The sequence below is a fragment of the Balaenoptera ricei genome, chromosome 6, assembly GCF_028023285.1.
Source record: "Balaenoptera ricei isolate mBalRic1 chromosome 6, mBalRic1.hap2, whole genome shotgun sequence".
NCBI lineage: Eukaryota > Metazoa > Chordata > Mammalia > Artiodactyla > Balaenopteridae > Balaenoptera > Balaenoptera ricei.
Window position 1 is genome coordinate 108,932,809 of NC_082644.1, and position 15,907 is coordinate 108,948,715.

Here is a 15,907-nt window from a genome sequence, read left to right on the forward strand (position 1 = left end):
CATAATTTAAAACAATCAAAAGCAATTTTGCTAATGATATATCTAACTCTCTTTGGTATGCACAAAAGCAGTAATTTACTGGTCAGAAAATAAACTTAATTCTCCATTCTGATGCTGTGAAGCAGTGTGCATGGCTGATTTATCAGCGACAAAACACCCACCACAAACAAGGAGACCAGTCGCTGCAGCCCCATCACAAACACGACCTCTCTCCTTCTCTGCCACGCCACTCCCATCTCCCTGCTGCGGGGCTCCTCATTCCCAACCCCTCCTCCCCAGGAGGATTTTAGTAAAAGGTCTGATCAAACATTGCCAGGAGAGCCTGGCTTTCCATAATCTGGCATATCTGATGGTATCTGAGGAGAAGCATCTAGAGGAAGCATCCTGACTGAAGCAAAACGCAGGCATTCACCCACCAAAACCAGACCCTACCACTCGGGCCAGCAGAGGCTAGACGGGAGCCTGACCCAGGGAAAGGGCACGGCTGTGTAGTCAGGCCCCTCACAGCTGGCTGACCATGGGCACTCGGGACCTGGCTTCCTCACCTTTGACGGGTGTTGTTAAGGATAAGAGAATGGAGACAAAGCCCACAGAACGGTACCTCTAAGACACAAAGTCCGTACAAAATAAAACCTAGGTTCTCGTCCCTACCCCTAAAGTCAGGTCATTCCAGTTTGACTGCAACCGGCAAAAGTAAAGGTCCATCAACAGGGGAAAATTATGTAAACTTTGGTACATTCCCCACAATGGAATCTTAGCAGCCATTACAAGGAAAGATGTTCCTGATACATGACACGGAACAGTAAGCTACAGACAGATGTACACACGTGACTCTGCTTCTATAATGAAAACACACAGATATCACGAGTTATAGATAAATAAGAGAGGGCTGGGATGGGGGAGGAGAGAGGGAGGGAGGAAATGTTGGTAACACTTTGGGGAAGATTAGGATGGACACACACCTCTAGGTAGAGGCCAAGATAAGTACAGGCAGAGAGAGACACCAGACTTTATACAAATTTTTTAAAAGTAGTGGGATCGGAGGTGATTTTTAAGTTTTTTGTCTACATTTAATAAGTAACTAAGTAAGTAATACGTGGGAAAACTTACTTTTTCGGTCCCCCTGGGGAAGGAGAGGGCAGTGGCCTGCCGCCCTGGCATCCTGTGCGAGCTCTCCGGCTGACGCTCGGCGCTGGATACGGCGTCTGTTGGTTCCTCTCCCCAAGGCTCTCTCGTGCCCTCGTGTCTGAATCTGACCGTGTCGCCCTCCACAGCCATGGTCTGTGTGGAGGCATCTTTCTGTTCCACCTTGGACGCCTCCGCCGCCTTTGCTAGCTGGGCTCCCGGAGGCCACTTGAGTTCATCACGTGGCTTGGAAGACAAGTTGGCTTGGATGAAATGTCCGAGTTCACCTCTTAGCTGAACGGCCATCTGCCCAAGTGTCTTCTCCGTTTTACCATCAAGGTGTTCTCCCGAAGCTTCCTGCTCTCTCAAGCACATCTGTTCCAGAAGCAGTTCTCGGAGCACTTTCAGAAGGTCCGGCCTGTTTTTCCAAAAGGGAAGGAAGTGGGAGGACTCAGCTTTCTGCTATGGCCTTGTCACCGACCCACTTTCCTAAGTTTTCCCCATCGATTCTGGCCCAGATTCTGTTGAATGTAAACACAGTGAGCACCTGCCACGTGCCAGGACCCACGCCAACTATGTTATCCAGGTCACCTCAGGACAACCACACCAGGTAGGTACCACATGTCTCCTTCATGGAGGAGAAGGAGAGAACTGATTTGACACAGGTGCACAGCAAGTGAGGGGGGCACACAGCTACCTGGATGCAGGCTGGGCTTAGGAAGAGCAAACAGAGTCATAAGGTATGCATGACGACTGCAAGGTCCGCCCACCCCCCTGGGCCCATCCCTACATCCAGGGGCAAGTGTGGCTTTGGATGAATCTAGCCAACCTGGCAGATCCATGAGCGACCTGGTCCATCACGGTGCACAGTCGGTGCTCAGCAAAGGTATCGAATGAAGGGATGCTGGGAACTGCTCTGGATAAAAAGAGCAGTGGCTTTGAAATCAGACAAAATGGCTTCAGATTCTAACTCTGTGATTCTTGGAAAGCAAGGTGAGTTTTCCTCCACAGGACACTGTGAGGATTAAACGAGAGTTTATATGGGTAGCAGATGCTTCTCACGCCCCTTGCCACACGGCCTGGGCCTCCCTGAGATTTCAGCTGCGGCTGCGTTGACAGCTCTTGTAGACAGATAGTCCCTCCGCCAGCGCCCACGGCATCTCTCTGCTGCCTTGGGCCCTTTCCCAGAGCTCTCTGAGCCGGCCAGCAGGGCAGCGGGCAAGTGCAGACCCATTTACAGCTCCAGGGGAAACCCTAACCAGTGGAGGAAGAGAGCTGTTGGGTGAATGTCCCAGTCTCCCGTCCTTCAGAGGGCCAGCGCTGATGTAGGGTCTACACCATCCCTCAGAGGGTGGCCGGCAGGGCGGAGGCCCAGCTGCCCACAGCAGTAACCAGATCATAACACAGCCTTCCTGGCTTTGCCTCCATCCCTACCTTAGTCTCCCTCATCCCTCCTTCCTTCTGCTGGGAGTCACATCCCAAATAAACCACTTGTACCCAAGTGGTTACCTCAGGCTCTGCCTTCCCAGGAACTCAAACCAAGCCAACATGTAGAAGACTCTGGAGCAGTTCCAGAAGAATCCCTTGTGAGTGTGTTTCTTGGGCCAGACACTATAATGGGCGCTGGGGCTGCAGAAGTGCCTGCAGGGCCTGGTGTTAGAGGCAGATGTGTAAACAAATCACTACTCCACAGGCTAAAAAGAGAAACACAGGCACCGTGGAAGTCTGGGAAGCTTACGGGCAAGCATCCCAGGGTGTCCAGACTGGGGGTGGCAGGAAGAATGCCAAAAAAGGGCCTCTAGAGTTGATGAGAGGTTAGCTGGGGGAAGGGAAATGGAACCTTCTAAGCATGGAAAACAATACGAACGGAGTCAAGACATAGTGTGGAGAGCAGGGAGGTGAGGCTGGAAGGTGAGGCAGGGAGACCTCAGCCATGTTAAGGAAAGGAGAGCCACTGGGAGGCTCTGTGTGACGAGGTGCATGGCCACACACGTGCCATGTGCAGAGAATGAATGGAGAGATCTCCCGTCAGGACGGTGGTGAGAGTACACTCAAGAGCCCCTACCATCTGCTCTAAACATATGTAAATGACGGCAAAACAGACAAGACAAAAAAATGGTCAAGGTGCACTACAGGACTCAGAATCAAATAAGATGTATCCAAAGGTCAGAAACAGAGGAGGAGACCCACTGCCATGATAATGAGGGCATCCGCAGAAAGCAGAAATTTAACTCCCACGGTTGGAAGAAGACCCATGCAAATTTCTTGCCCCTAAAGTAAGACCTAGAGAGACAAGTCAAAGCAACTTCAAAACCACCGCACAGGGAGGAGCAAGGGTGGCGGGCAGGGCATGGCTGCTGACACAGACAAACCACTGTTGCAAACAAAATCCACTATTATGAGAGACAGCAATCTGACGGATGAGTTCACACTCAAGGAAATAAAAATAATAAAGCAATCTGAAGAAGACTTAAGATAAGTATGTGTCAATCATCTAAAAAATAAAGGAGAAAAAGAGACTCATAAAAATGAGAGGAAGTTATAAAACTGAGACAGAAAATTATAAAACAAAAAAAGACTGGAGGGGGGCAAGCACTGAGGGAGGGCCAACTGGAAAGCTGTTGCTATCTTCTGGGAAAAAGAAGATGTGGTCAGGATGAGGTGGTGGAGTCAGGAGAGAGAGGGGGGAGAGAAGAGGCCCTCATCGGTGCTAGATCCTTCTCCTCTCTGCAGTTTCTCTTGCCTGCATTATTTCCAAAAAACCTTGTCAGAGACCGGAACGATTTACTGCCTTAACATACCTTGGCCTCTCCTTCCTCTGTATCTTTGTTACCACTGGAAGTGACAGGTACCCTCATGTTGTCTTCCCACTGAGCCCTCTAAGGGCAGGGATGAAGCCTTAACCCTTATCTGGATTCCTAACATCCAGCTCTGGGGCAGAATCAATTTAATTCAACTTAAACAGCTACAGCACACTGAAATAGGGTAAAAACTAAAAGTATGAAAAACAAAATTAAAACGTGTGGTACATTTTTCACTTCTAATACGGAATCATCTAGACTACACAAACCATCTTAAAATTTAGTAAACCCAGACTTCAAAAAATATTTCTGGTATTTCAAGCACGTTAAACTAAATTTTCCTTTCCTCTCCTTCCCTTAATATAGATTGAAAATAATAACAGTTGCTATTGAGCTAGCCAAAGGAGGACCATTACTCACTACCAAACAACACACAATAAAATCCAGGAAAACAGACTTACAAATGGGTAGTAAAAGGTGGTGAAAGAGGCCATTATAATAGACTAAACTGGTAGAGCTGCTAACATTTCAAGCGTTACTCTGCTAGAAATCTGAACAGCAGATTCATTAAGCTGTCGCCATAATCAGGACCTTTTTAATGGTTCAGTCCGAGGGTTCTGTCAGAGGCCCAAACGTTGTTTATATACCCTGAGCATCTTTGCCACATAGAAGGCATAAGGGGAAAGGAACTGACATTTACTAAGCACTTAGCAGTGTGCCAGATCCCTTAAATACACTAAAGGGCTTTAGTCCTCACAGTAAGACTGAGATGGGGGCTGTCACTAACCCCATTTCACAGATGAAGAAAACAGGCTCGGGAAGATTCGAGATCTCCCAGCAAAGTGGCAGAGCAAAGACTGCAGACGCAGACCTTTCTGACTCCAAAGAAGCACTGCATTCTTTCTAGTTTTCTAAACTTAAACCTTCTGCTGTGATGCTGAGCTTCTAATTGTCTGCACATTGATTCAATTATTCATTGAGCCTCTCCCATTTGTCACGTAAGGCGGTGGGAATGCATGGTGAAAAAGAATCATGGCGCTGACGTTTCACTGAGGAGACAGACATCCATACAGACACGGGTAACTAAATAAGACAGTGCAAGGCAAGGAGAAGTACAAGGAAGGAGGGACGAGAAGGAGGGGAGGAGGGCGGCAGTCCTGAGACAAAGTGTAGAAGCAGGGATTCTTGTTAGACAAAGTGGTCAGGAAAGGCCTCTCTACAGAGCTGAGACACCACCACATCCCGGGAAGAGAGCGTTCCAGGTAGCGGGAACTGCTACTGCAAAGGCCCTGAAGTGAGAACAAGCCTGGATGACTGAGGAACAGAAAGGTGAGTGTGAACAATAGAGGTAGCTGATAAAGACACAGAAACAGGCAGAGGCCAGGCCAAGGAGCTCTGATCTTACTCTAAAGGTAACGGAAAGCCACTGGAGGGCTTTAAGCACAGAAGAAACATAATCTCATTTAAGTTTTTGAAAGCTGGCTCTGGCTCCTCTGTGGAGAATGGCTACAGAGGGGCAAAAACGGAAGCACGGAGACAAGTTAGAAGGCTGTGCTTTTGGAGTCCAGGCACGAGATGTGACAGTTTGGACTAAGCTGGACTAAGAGGGCAGCCGTAGAGACGTGAGTGGGTGGATTAGGGATACATTTTCCAGGTGGAACAACAGGACTTACTGATAGTTATGAGGACCTTCGGCCACAGCAGTGCTATTAAGTGACTCGTGGGAGAACAGCAGAGAAGCACAAAAGAACAGGGGGTTGGGTTTTAAACCAATTAGAGGGACTTCCCTGGTGGCGCAGTGGTTAAGAATCCGCCAGCCAAAGCAGGGGACACAGGTTTGATCCCTGGTCCGGGAAGATCGCACATGCCGCGGAGCAACTAAGCCTGTGAGCCACAACCACTGAGTCTGCGCTCTAGGGCCCGCAAGCCACAACTACTGAGCCCAGGCGCCTAGAGCCCGTGCTCCGCAACAAGAGAAGCCACAGCAATGAGAAGCCCGCTCACCACGACGAAGAGTAGCCCCTGTTCGCCGCAACTAGAGAAAGTCCGCACGCAGCAACAAAGACCCAACGCAGTGAAAAATAAATACAGGTTTTTTTTTAATTAAAAAATTAAAGAAAATATAAGAAAATAAACCGATTGGAGTTGAAAGCGCCCGTCCGACACACAGGTGGAGACAGCAAGTAGGCAGCTGAACGTGTGACCTGAAGGGGGCGGCGGTCTGGGCCGTGGGTATGAATTTGGAAGTCACACAGCATACTCTGCAGCCGTGGAGAAAGGAGGTACAGCGAGGAAAAGGGAGCTAGAACGGAGCTCCGGGACACTCCAACATCCAGTGTCCAGCATCCGGCAGAGGAAGAGGAGCCAGCAAAGGAGGCTGAGGAAGAGAGGCCAGTGAGGGAGAAGGAAACTAGAGAGGGGAGGTGTGAACAGAGGCCGGGGAGTGTGGCCACCGCTGCGGGAAAGCGGACGCTGGCCACTGGATTTCACAACTTGCAAACTGGCGTTGACCTTGATAAGTGAAGCAAAGGGTATGGAAGCACTTGGACTGAGATGAAGAGGCCTAGGTAACCCCTCACCTGTCCCATCCAACCCTGCCTTCAGACCTGGGCTTGGTCAGCTACTCGTGCTACACGCGTTCTCGGGATGGGTCACGCTTTGTCTTGATCGTCACTCATTTCAAGATGAGCGCTCAGCACCGCCCGGCAGCTTCTCTTCTCCCCTCCCCAGCTGACGACCTTGCCCTGCTCGGGGCAGGGGAGCGCGGAGGAAGCAACCGCGAGTGCCCATCCGGAGGGACCAGCATGTGCCCAGGCTCTGAAACGCGATGAAAGGGGTCTCGTTCCAGGGACCGGAAGGGCTGTGCTCCGGGGCCAGAGCACAGCAAGCACGCCGGGGACGGTGTGAGCAGAGCTGACGGAGGGGCTCGCCAGATCACACGGGGCCCGGCAGGCTGTGCTAAGGATTCTGGTCCCAAGAAAAGTGCAGCGTCTCCGAGGGGTCTTCAGTAGAGGAGTGACTTCACTGCATTTTGAGTAACCGCTCTGGATACAGCACGGAAAACAGACTGGAAGGGGGACGGATGGCTGCAGGAGACTAGTTAGGGGGCAACTGCGGGGATGCCGGAGAAGTGTGACGGAAGCGAGGAGCGGAGAGGAGGAGACAGGGGTGGGAGAAGCGCCTGTGGGAGGTAAAGGGTCAGGACTTGGGTTTGGGAGGTGAAGGAAAGGGGAGGGGCAAGGAGGGCCCTGGGTTTCTGTCCGAAGCCCACAGACCCGGTCCCCCTGTAGCACAGGACCCGCCTGCAAGCACTAGCCGCGTCACCCAAGTCTCCTTGGCTCTTTCTCCGCTACCTTCTTCAGACCGCTCGCCAGCTCCACGCTCTGGTGGTCCCTCACCTGTCCCTTCACCAGGCCCAGAAGAGCTGACCCAGGTTCTTTAGGAGAGTTAGCTTCTCTACTTCTACTAGGTACGGCTCAAGAATGTAATACTAGCCTTGAAAAAAACAAAATCCCCAAGGGCTCCCCTTTTAGACTTTTTCAAATGTCACACCTAAGTTTAGCTACAAAGACTGAAACACTTAGGTAATAAATCCTAAACCATGTCCGCTAGGGAACGGGGCAAACGAACCAGAAGCACATGAAGAGAGGGTTGGGAACCACACACATGGTGAAGACCATGGGAGAGCAGGGCCAGCCAGCCCGTCCTCCACGAGCTGACCCTTCACTCCATCCCCGGTGAACGAGTGCTCGGCGTGGTCAAATGCAAGACAGCTAATAAGGCTAAGTTGCTTCCTTATTCCATCCCAGTGGATGGGTAAGTTGAATCAGATTTACTCCTGGGGCCCAGCTACTCTGCTAGCCTGTTAGGCCCCAGGGTGGACGGCTAGAGGGCGGAAGAGCTCAGATGCCTAAGTCTCGGGCCTAAGCCTATCGCACTCCACACCAGGGTATCAGACACGGGCTCAGCAATGAACACAGAGGCCTGAATCACGGGCTGGCCGACGTATCTTGCATATGGTATGAATCTTACCCGAGGGTAACGGGAAAGGGTAGGAGTAACTGGCCAGGCACATTTTAAGCAGTAATATCACCAAAGCCCCACTTAATACCAACCTGGATCCATATGTACACACATTATTTCATTTCATCCTCACAAGATCCCTACAGGGTCCATAAGTGTCATCACCCCCCACTTTACAGGTGAGGAAACCAAGATGGGGAGATAAGTCACAAGGTCTAAACGGTACAGCTGGACCGGAGCACAGGTCTGTCTGACTCTAATACCCTGCTTTTTTGGGGGAATCAAAACACCGAACTCCTGGAGAGACTTTCTGGGCAGAAAATTAGTGTTTCCCTGGCCAATGAGAATCCTAGTTACCCAAGCGGTCTTTTTAAAAGACCACAGCTGGGCCTTCAGGAGGGCCCTCGGAGCCGTGACCCTGCCGTCCTGGGGCTCAGTGGTGCACTGTGAAAGGCAGCTGCACACAGAGCAGGATCAGGGCAGCAGACCCCGGCCAGCGTTTAAGAAAGCCTTTTCTAACACTAGAACTGGCCCACAATGGCCTGGAAGCCGATGGAACAGACACCTACAAGGGAACAGGTAACTGAATGGCTGATGTCCCAAGCTTGCCTGCAGAGTGTCGGCCCGTGAAGCGCTTTCTTTAAAACTGTAATGAAGTCTAAATTTTCAAAAATCAGGAGATTGAGCAGACAAATTTTGGGGCTTCTACTGAAAGACTGGAAGCTCTGAGGCCACGTGCTGGCATGACAACAATGATTTGGGGCTGAAAAGCTCCTCCCTGCCAGGAGGGAGCACGTGGGCCCCAATTCCCTGCACTCCCAACACAGTCCATTGTACCTTCCCAGGTCACATCACCCAACTGCATTCCTAGGTGGTCCTCAGAGAGAGCGAGGTGCGTCTTTTAACTCTTAACACAGGAGCCCCTGATGCTGAGGAAATCCTCCATTTCTCAAGTGTCATTATGGTCACCCAACTCCCTGTGATAATACACCAGAACAGCCGCTGGGCGTGTCCCCCTAGCATGAGGACTCATGCTAGAAAAATGTTAAGCAGATGTCAGGGGCTGGGGAGGGTAGCCTCCCGGAGCTCACAGGACACTACCATCCTTTTTCAGCTGAAGAAATGTCTACGAGGCTGAGCCCACCAAGGACCTGAGAACTACTAGGCTCCGGCTAGCCGTCCTGGGTGGTGGTACCAGTTCCCTTTCTCTGTCTGTGCTGGAGGAGAATGAAAGGTTTCACTGAACACACGCCACATGCCAGCCATTCTCCCTGAACAGCATTTTTTCCACTCCTCACAGCAACCCCAAGAAGTGGTCAGAGAAACGGAGGCACTGCGAGAGGAAAGCAAGCACAGCTCCCTCTGGCTCCAAAGCCCAGAGCAGCTGCTACCGTGGCCTGGAAAGAACGGGAAAGAAGGGAAATCTGCTCCTAAAGGACTAATTTTAAAAACACAAATGTACTGAATATTTCTCCTTTTTTGTTTTAAGGAAAACACCCTGTAGTGCTTCCTCACATAGGAAAGACTCCCGGCAGATATAATGAGAAGGGAATTGTAATTCAAGCTCAACATAAAACAGCAGAGTCACAAGCACAATGGCAGTTTTTTAAGCTGTTGTAGAAACTGGAAGGGACTTCGGGAGGGCTGATTCCTCGCGCTGACGGCCAGGCAGCCCTTTCCGGGCTCCCAGGAACAATTCTGAAGGAAGCTTTCTCTCTCCTCTTTATGCTGGTCTTGCGTGCGGCTTTGCTGAATGCGGTCCCCTCGCAGCCACGGAGCAGGCAGCCTAATTACTTAATTGCACGACTGGCAAGATTCCTTCCAAGCCATTTCGGGAGCTCTCCCAGGTAAATTACACAGCACCACCATCTAAATCCATTTAGCAAAATGAGTTTGTTCTCCCCTCAAACCAGAGACGACTGCAGTGCCTGGGCCCCATGTCTACCTGGATTCCAGCAACCACAAGGCCTTCTCGCTGAAGGGCGGGGCAAGCAGGCTCAGGAGCTCGCCTTCTTCCAGACTCTGGTCTCCGGGGCAGCCGGATCTGTGGGCTCCGTCGGAGTCTGAAATACTGGAATCTGTGTGCCTTAAATATCCATTTTTGCAGCCCCCTTTGGAATTGTCCTCCATAATCTGCAAATCAAAGCATGTGGTCAGATAACGGACTACAAAGGAGGGAAAGGGGGTTACGTGGAAAAGAGAGAAAGGATGGAGACAAACAGTGATGGGTGAGGGCAAGTAAACCCGAGAGAAAATGAAAGGGGAGAGGGAGGGTGCACGCGGTCCACACGCGCTCAGCTGACGGCACGGAGATGTTTACGTCACTTCCTCTCACCCTCAGTTTCCTCATCCGTAACTGGGCACAGTAACGCCACCTCCCATGGCGGCTACGAGAACAAAATGAGATGGCTGGCCCACTTAAGTCCCTGGCACAGTGTCTTACCCGCTACAGCTGTGTTCCCCCAGCCCACGGCCTACTGCCTGTAAATCCTTTCTAAGAAGGGTCCGGAACATTGTTAACTGCCATTAACAATGCTTTGGACATTTATTATATGCTTCTTGCAGTGTATCCTCCTCATTATATATCAGAAAGCCAACCTCTTTACAGACACATCCTAATTACTGTGACTTTGATTTGCCTCATCAGGACGGTGGAGAGTTCCTAATTCCCATGGAGACGTGTTCTTTACAGATCCACCTTCTTGGGTCACTGAGGGTCCCAGAGGAGTGGTACCAAGGAAACATCTAGTTAAAGCCTGTGCTGGGCTTGTCTTGAGGTGCTGCAATTAGCATTCTTTCTCCCGCTTTCCAAAGCTGTAAATTTCTTCTACCAGTCTATAAATAACTCCTCTTGACTTCATTACTGCTGGTGATATACACACTGGCCATCACACCCCTCTCTCCACATGTGTAAAATGATAAAGATTTTTAAACGGAAGACAAGACCCACACAGATGAGGGGTCATTTATAGGGTCTTGTTTGCCACCAATCTAGCTATTAAATCCACCTAAATAAGCAACCTCCACAGAAGGAAAAGTCTAGAATATAATAATAAAAAGAGCAATTGCTACCATTTACTGAGCACTTAGTACGTACCTTCTACTTAAATATCACGACAATTCTAACCAGGAAGCAGTGTTATTATCTTCACTGATGGGGAAACTCGGACTTGGGGGTTAAGCAAGGGTTAACCCAAGGTCACAGAGATCGTGACCAAGACTCAAAATCAGACCTGATTCCGGAGCCCCCACTTTTAACTGCTTTGCTCTCCAAAACACTCATGAGAATGATCTCTCATTCAAGACTCCACGAACCTGAACACCCTGAAGGCCACAAACGCCCAATCTGCAGCCTACTGTCTCCCACCACATCCCAGTCTTTACGGTTCTTTCAACCCTGGAGAATATTTGCTCCAAATGTTCAGCATCAGTGTGCCTGGAGTGAAATTCTCAACAATGCCCAGATGACACTAAGCTGGGTTTCAGATCAGGAGACTGCAGATGGACCCAGAGGAGGAAAGTCCGGTTCTATCAGTGGCTCCTTATACTGCACGCAGATGATCTGGGAGTTCACAGCAGTCCAGAGACAAGGGCTCTGGTCCCAACTCTGTCACTGATTTACTCTGAGCCCCAGATAAACCATCTCCCCTCCTAGGCCTCAGTTCCAATGCATAAAATGAATGCATTGGGTCAGAGCTCTAAAGAGCTGCCCAGGTCCAGTGTCCAATGCCTGCGACTCTCGTGTAACAGCCTCGTTTTTATTTGCAACTATATGTTTGTTTTCCTGGTTCATGACTGGCTCTACCACCCCGTCTGTAACTTCCAAAAAGGAAGAGACCTCCTCTATTTGCTCCCCGCTGGCACACGGCAGGCACTCCACACAGATGGAAGGAACAGAAAACCCGTCGGACTCGTTCCAGACCGGAGGTGGGCTTGGGCACAGAGAGGGGCAGATGTTCCTACCTTGTTCCTCTGCTCCAGACACTCGCCACTCAGCAAATGATTCTTGTCATCCTCTCCAATTCTGCTTGAGTCCTCGTCCTCCTTGCTAGCCAGAAGCTACATGGAGCATGGAATGGTGTGAAAATGCAACCCAAAAATGAGTGCAGCATGAATATGTATGAATAAGTCGGTGATGTCTTTTTTAAAAGATGCAGAACAAAAAACAAACCAAAAAAAGAGGCAGAGACAAATGCCAAAGCCATGAAATAAAAATTAGCCAAAGTCAGAGCTGCTAGTTCTGGCAAATCACACACAGCTGCCTGGGATCAGGCATAATTTAAGGACAAATTCCCCAAGAAATAAGTAAAGCCATTTCCCCCTGTCCTCGCACGGCCTCCCTGAGCTGCTGGAAACTGACTGTGCTGTCCGGAGTGCCGCTCCCATCCCTGCCATTGCTGAATTCACTTTCAGATTATATGAAAGTAACAAGATTTTGGAAAACAGCTATTGATGGAATTGAAACTATCAAATAGCGAGAAAGCAGTAAATGAAATTTATGGTGTGCCCAATTCATGCATCCCTTCTATTTAGCACAGGGGATAAACCTCTTTTTGGACTGTCACACATCTGAGATGGGCAGTCTCAGCCACACCGCCATTTGGCTGACAAAAAGGTCCTCATCGCTAATGAGTAGAGTATCAAGCTTCCCTGACAATAACTTTATGCTTTTGAAAATGAAGGGGAGTTATTTCTAAAGACTGCGTAAATCCCTAATGCTCTAAAGAAGTGTAAACCCCAAAGCTTCTGCAGTTTGCATTCTACAGAACAGACAATACAGTGTTCTCAAGAGGGCCAGATCTCAGCTCTCGGGAAGAGGGAAAATTCTAGGCATGAGACGCCCGGATTAACCAAATAAAAAGTGAGAGGGAGGGTAGCCAACGCTGTTTCAAAAACTGTACGAAACCTCATCTCACCAATGAAGTAGTGACCACTGCACCAAAGCGTTAAAGCATGAGCTCAGTCCCAGCCGCCTGCTGGGCATGTTGTACGTACGACGTATCTAAGGTTCTATCTCCATACCGTGATATCATGAATTCCCACATTTAGTCAATCACCCCATAATTTTCCCAGCCCAACTTAAACTTTTCTGATCTTCCTTCTAAAAGAAACCCTTTTTTGGAAGAAGAAAAACAAAACAAAGCAAACTGACTTCACAAAGTCGTTTATAGAAAACTTCCCAGGATCAGAATACATTCAACCCAACCATCCTAATCAGGATCAAAGAGGACTGATGAGTCTACAAATCTTACTACACTATCCAGCATTCAATAGGCTAAACATGTGTAAGTGTACTTCCTAAGGCATAAAAGTTTCTAAATATGGATGAGGAACTTCTCTCCCTCTGTTGGTTTCTTCCCTCATTATTAAAACATGCTCAGGTTACCAACTAGGACAATCAAATTTCTTGGTGGGAGTATAAAATGTTAAACTACTTTAGAAGAAGTACTGGCAATTTCTTATAAAGCTAATAACCCTATGACCCAGGAATTCCCCTCCTAGGTATTCATCAAGAGAAATGAAAACGTATGTCCACATAAAGATTTGTATATGAATGTTCACATCAGCTGTTACCATAATAACCAAAACCTGAAACAATCCAAATGTACATCAATAGCAGAATGAATAAAGAAATTAGAATATAATCTATACAATGGAATACTACTTAGCAATAAAAAGGAACAAGTTATTGATTCACGTAACAACATGGATGAATCTCAAAAACACGCTGAGTGAAGGCAGCTTCACACAGAAGAGAAGATGCTTTATGATTCCGTTTCTATGAAAGTCTAGTACAGGCAAAACTAATGGTGGAAGAAAATGAGAAGAGCGGCTGGAGCGGGGACGAGTGGGAATTGACTAGAAGGGACACGAGGGATCGTGATAGAAGTTTGGGTTACACAGGTACATACATTTGTAAAACTTAGCAAACAAAGGCTTACGACGTCTATATTTCATCGTGTGTAAATTTAAACTTAAAAGAAAAAATAACTATAAACACATATTGAAGGAAAAGATATACATGTTGAAGTATTTAGGGGGAAGCGTATTGATGTTTGTGATTTATACTAAAATTTATCAAAGGGATATGATGGCTGGTGGGAACGGTTAATAGTAGAATCTAAGGGGTGAGTATATGGGTGTCCACCGTGAAGTTCTTTTCACTTTGCTATGTTTGAATTTTTTCGTAATAAAATGCTGGGGAAAAGCCGCTCTCATTTGAAAAAAAGCAAAATAACTACGTTTTTCCTTCCTGGTTCACCAGCAGCTCTGGTCACTGAGTGCTGCCTGCCTCTCTCCAAGCTTCTTGAAAGAACTCTCCATCCTCACCTTCTGCAACGTGGCTTTTGCTGCCAACGCTCTCCAGAAACTGCGCATGAAAGCTCCCCAAGACCTTCTAATGCGGGAGATGGAACCAACCCTCCTGGGATCAGGGAAGAGGCAGCGAGGCACTCCTCCCCAACCCTGTGCATCAGAGAAGGGTCCCCCTGAAGTTCAGCAGAGCAGAGTACTGTTAACCCGTGCCATTCCAGTTGAAGCAGCAAAAGCATCCGAGTTATTCTTCATTTCCAGGACCACAACCACACCGTGACTCAACAGACTGAAATAAAAATTCTCCTTCATTTCTCTTTACCTCTGCTGATGTGGTTAAAATTAAAAGTCAGTTTCCAGCAATGATCAAGAAATTCAATGCTGTGGACAGAGAGATGTGTCCCGCGTGCCATATGTGACTTATCAGTTTTCAAAGGCAAGATCCCAGAGAGACCGATGCGTCACTGCAGGTGGGGCTCTGTTTCGGGCCCGCCCCCAACTGGAGAAGTGCCCCACACCTCCAAGCGCCCGCCGGCTCTTCCTTCACTTCCCCACCCTCACGGCTCCTCCCTCCGCCGCCACGTGGCCTCGGCCCCCCTCACTCTGCTGAAACTGCCCAGGTCACGAAGGGTTTCCCAGCCGTTTTTCTCTTGTTTTCTCCGAGTACGTGACACTGTAAGCACGCCCTCCCTAAGCATCGCTCCCTAACAAGTGCACGGGCCTGGTTCTCCCCCTGCCTCTTGAGCTATTCTCTCTTGACCTTTGCAGGCCCCCCCTGCTTCCTCCAGGAGGAAATTCCCTTGACCTCAGAAGAGGAGGCCGGGCCCGTCTCCATGCCCGCGTGCGCTCCTCCAGGCCCTCTCCAAGCTCAGCTTCTCTGCATCACGGACTCCACGGGGCAGGGACCGTGTCTGTGTTCAGTTTTAACACCAGTGCCCGGTGCTCAAGACAACACTGCTAAAAGGACAAACAAATGAGTCAAGACTTTTTTCAAAATGACAGCTGGAACCAACAGGTTTTGGGGATTACCCCGGTCTTGCTACTCCAAGTGTAGTCTTTGGAGCAACGGGAGCTTGTGAGAAATGCAGACTCCCGGGCCCCGTGCCAGGCTCACTGAGCCAGAATCTTCACGTTAACAAGGTCCCCAGGAAATTCACACGCACGGTAAACTTTAGAAGCACTGCCCTATGGTGTTGCTAAAACAACACTGAACAGAGTCAGAAAAGGGTTTAGTTCCAACTCTGCCACTAATTTACTAAAAAAGTAAAATTAAAATAGCTGTGTTTTACATATTGAGTGCCTACTACATGCCAGGCACGGTGCCAAGGGCTTTATAAATCGGGTACAACTCATAATAACTTATGAAGTCAAAATGTTAGAAACTTCCTCCTTTCAATGAAATTCAATCTGCTTCTGACAAACCAAATTTTATTCTGTTGCTAATAACAGATGTTAACAAGCACCTTCTACTTCTGAGTACCACTTCTGTCCTCTGAGTCACACAAGGTCTATTTCTTATTCAAAAGAACAGCCCTACATATATCTGAGTTCAATTCAATTATGCCCCTTAATCCATGTTTCCTCTCCATGCCAAAAAAAAAAAAAAAAAAAAAACCAGTTTTCTAACCATCCCCTAAAAATGACAA

General features: G+C 48.7%; 1 protein-coding gene across 2 annotated transcripts in view; it reads right to left on the reverse strand.

Moving 5' to 3' along the window:
- CDK5RAP2 (CDK5 regulatory subunit associated protein 2) overlaps positions 1–15,907 on the reverse strand; it is a 182,159-nt gene that overhangs the window by 59,576 nt on the left and 106,676 nt on the right. For both annotated transcript variants that reach the window (XM_059925478.1, XM_059925477.1), the window contains 3 exons: positions 11,913–12,008; positions 9,895–10,082; positions 1,111–1,543 (listed from right to left, as the gene is read on the reverse strand). In XM_059925478.1, the coding sequence (XP_059781461.1) occupies positions 1,111–1,543; positions 9,895–10,082; positions 11,913–12,008 (717 nt within the window). The remainder of the gene's footprint in view (positions 1–1,110; positions 1,544–9,894; positions 10,083–11,912; positions 12,009–15,907) is intronic.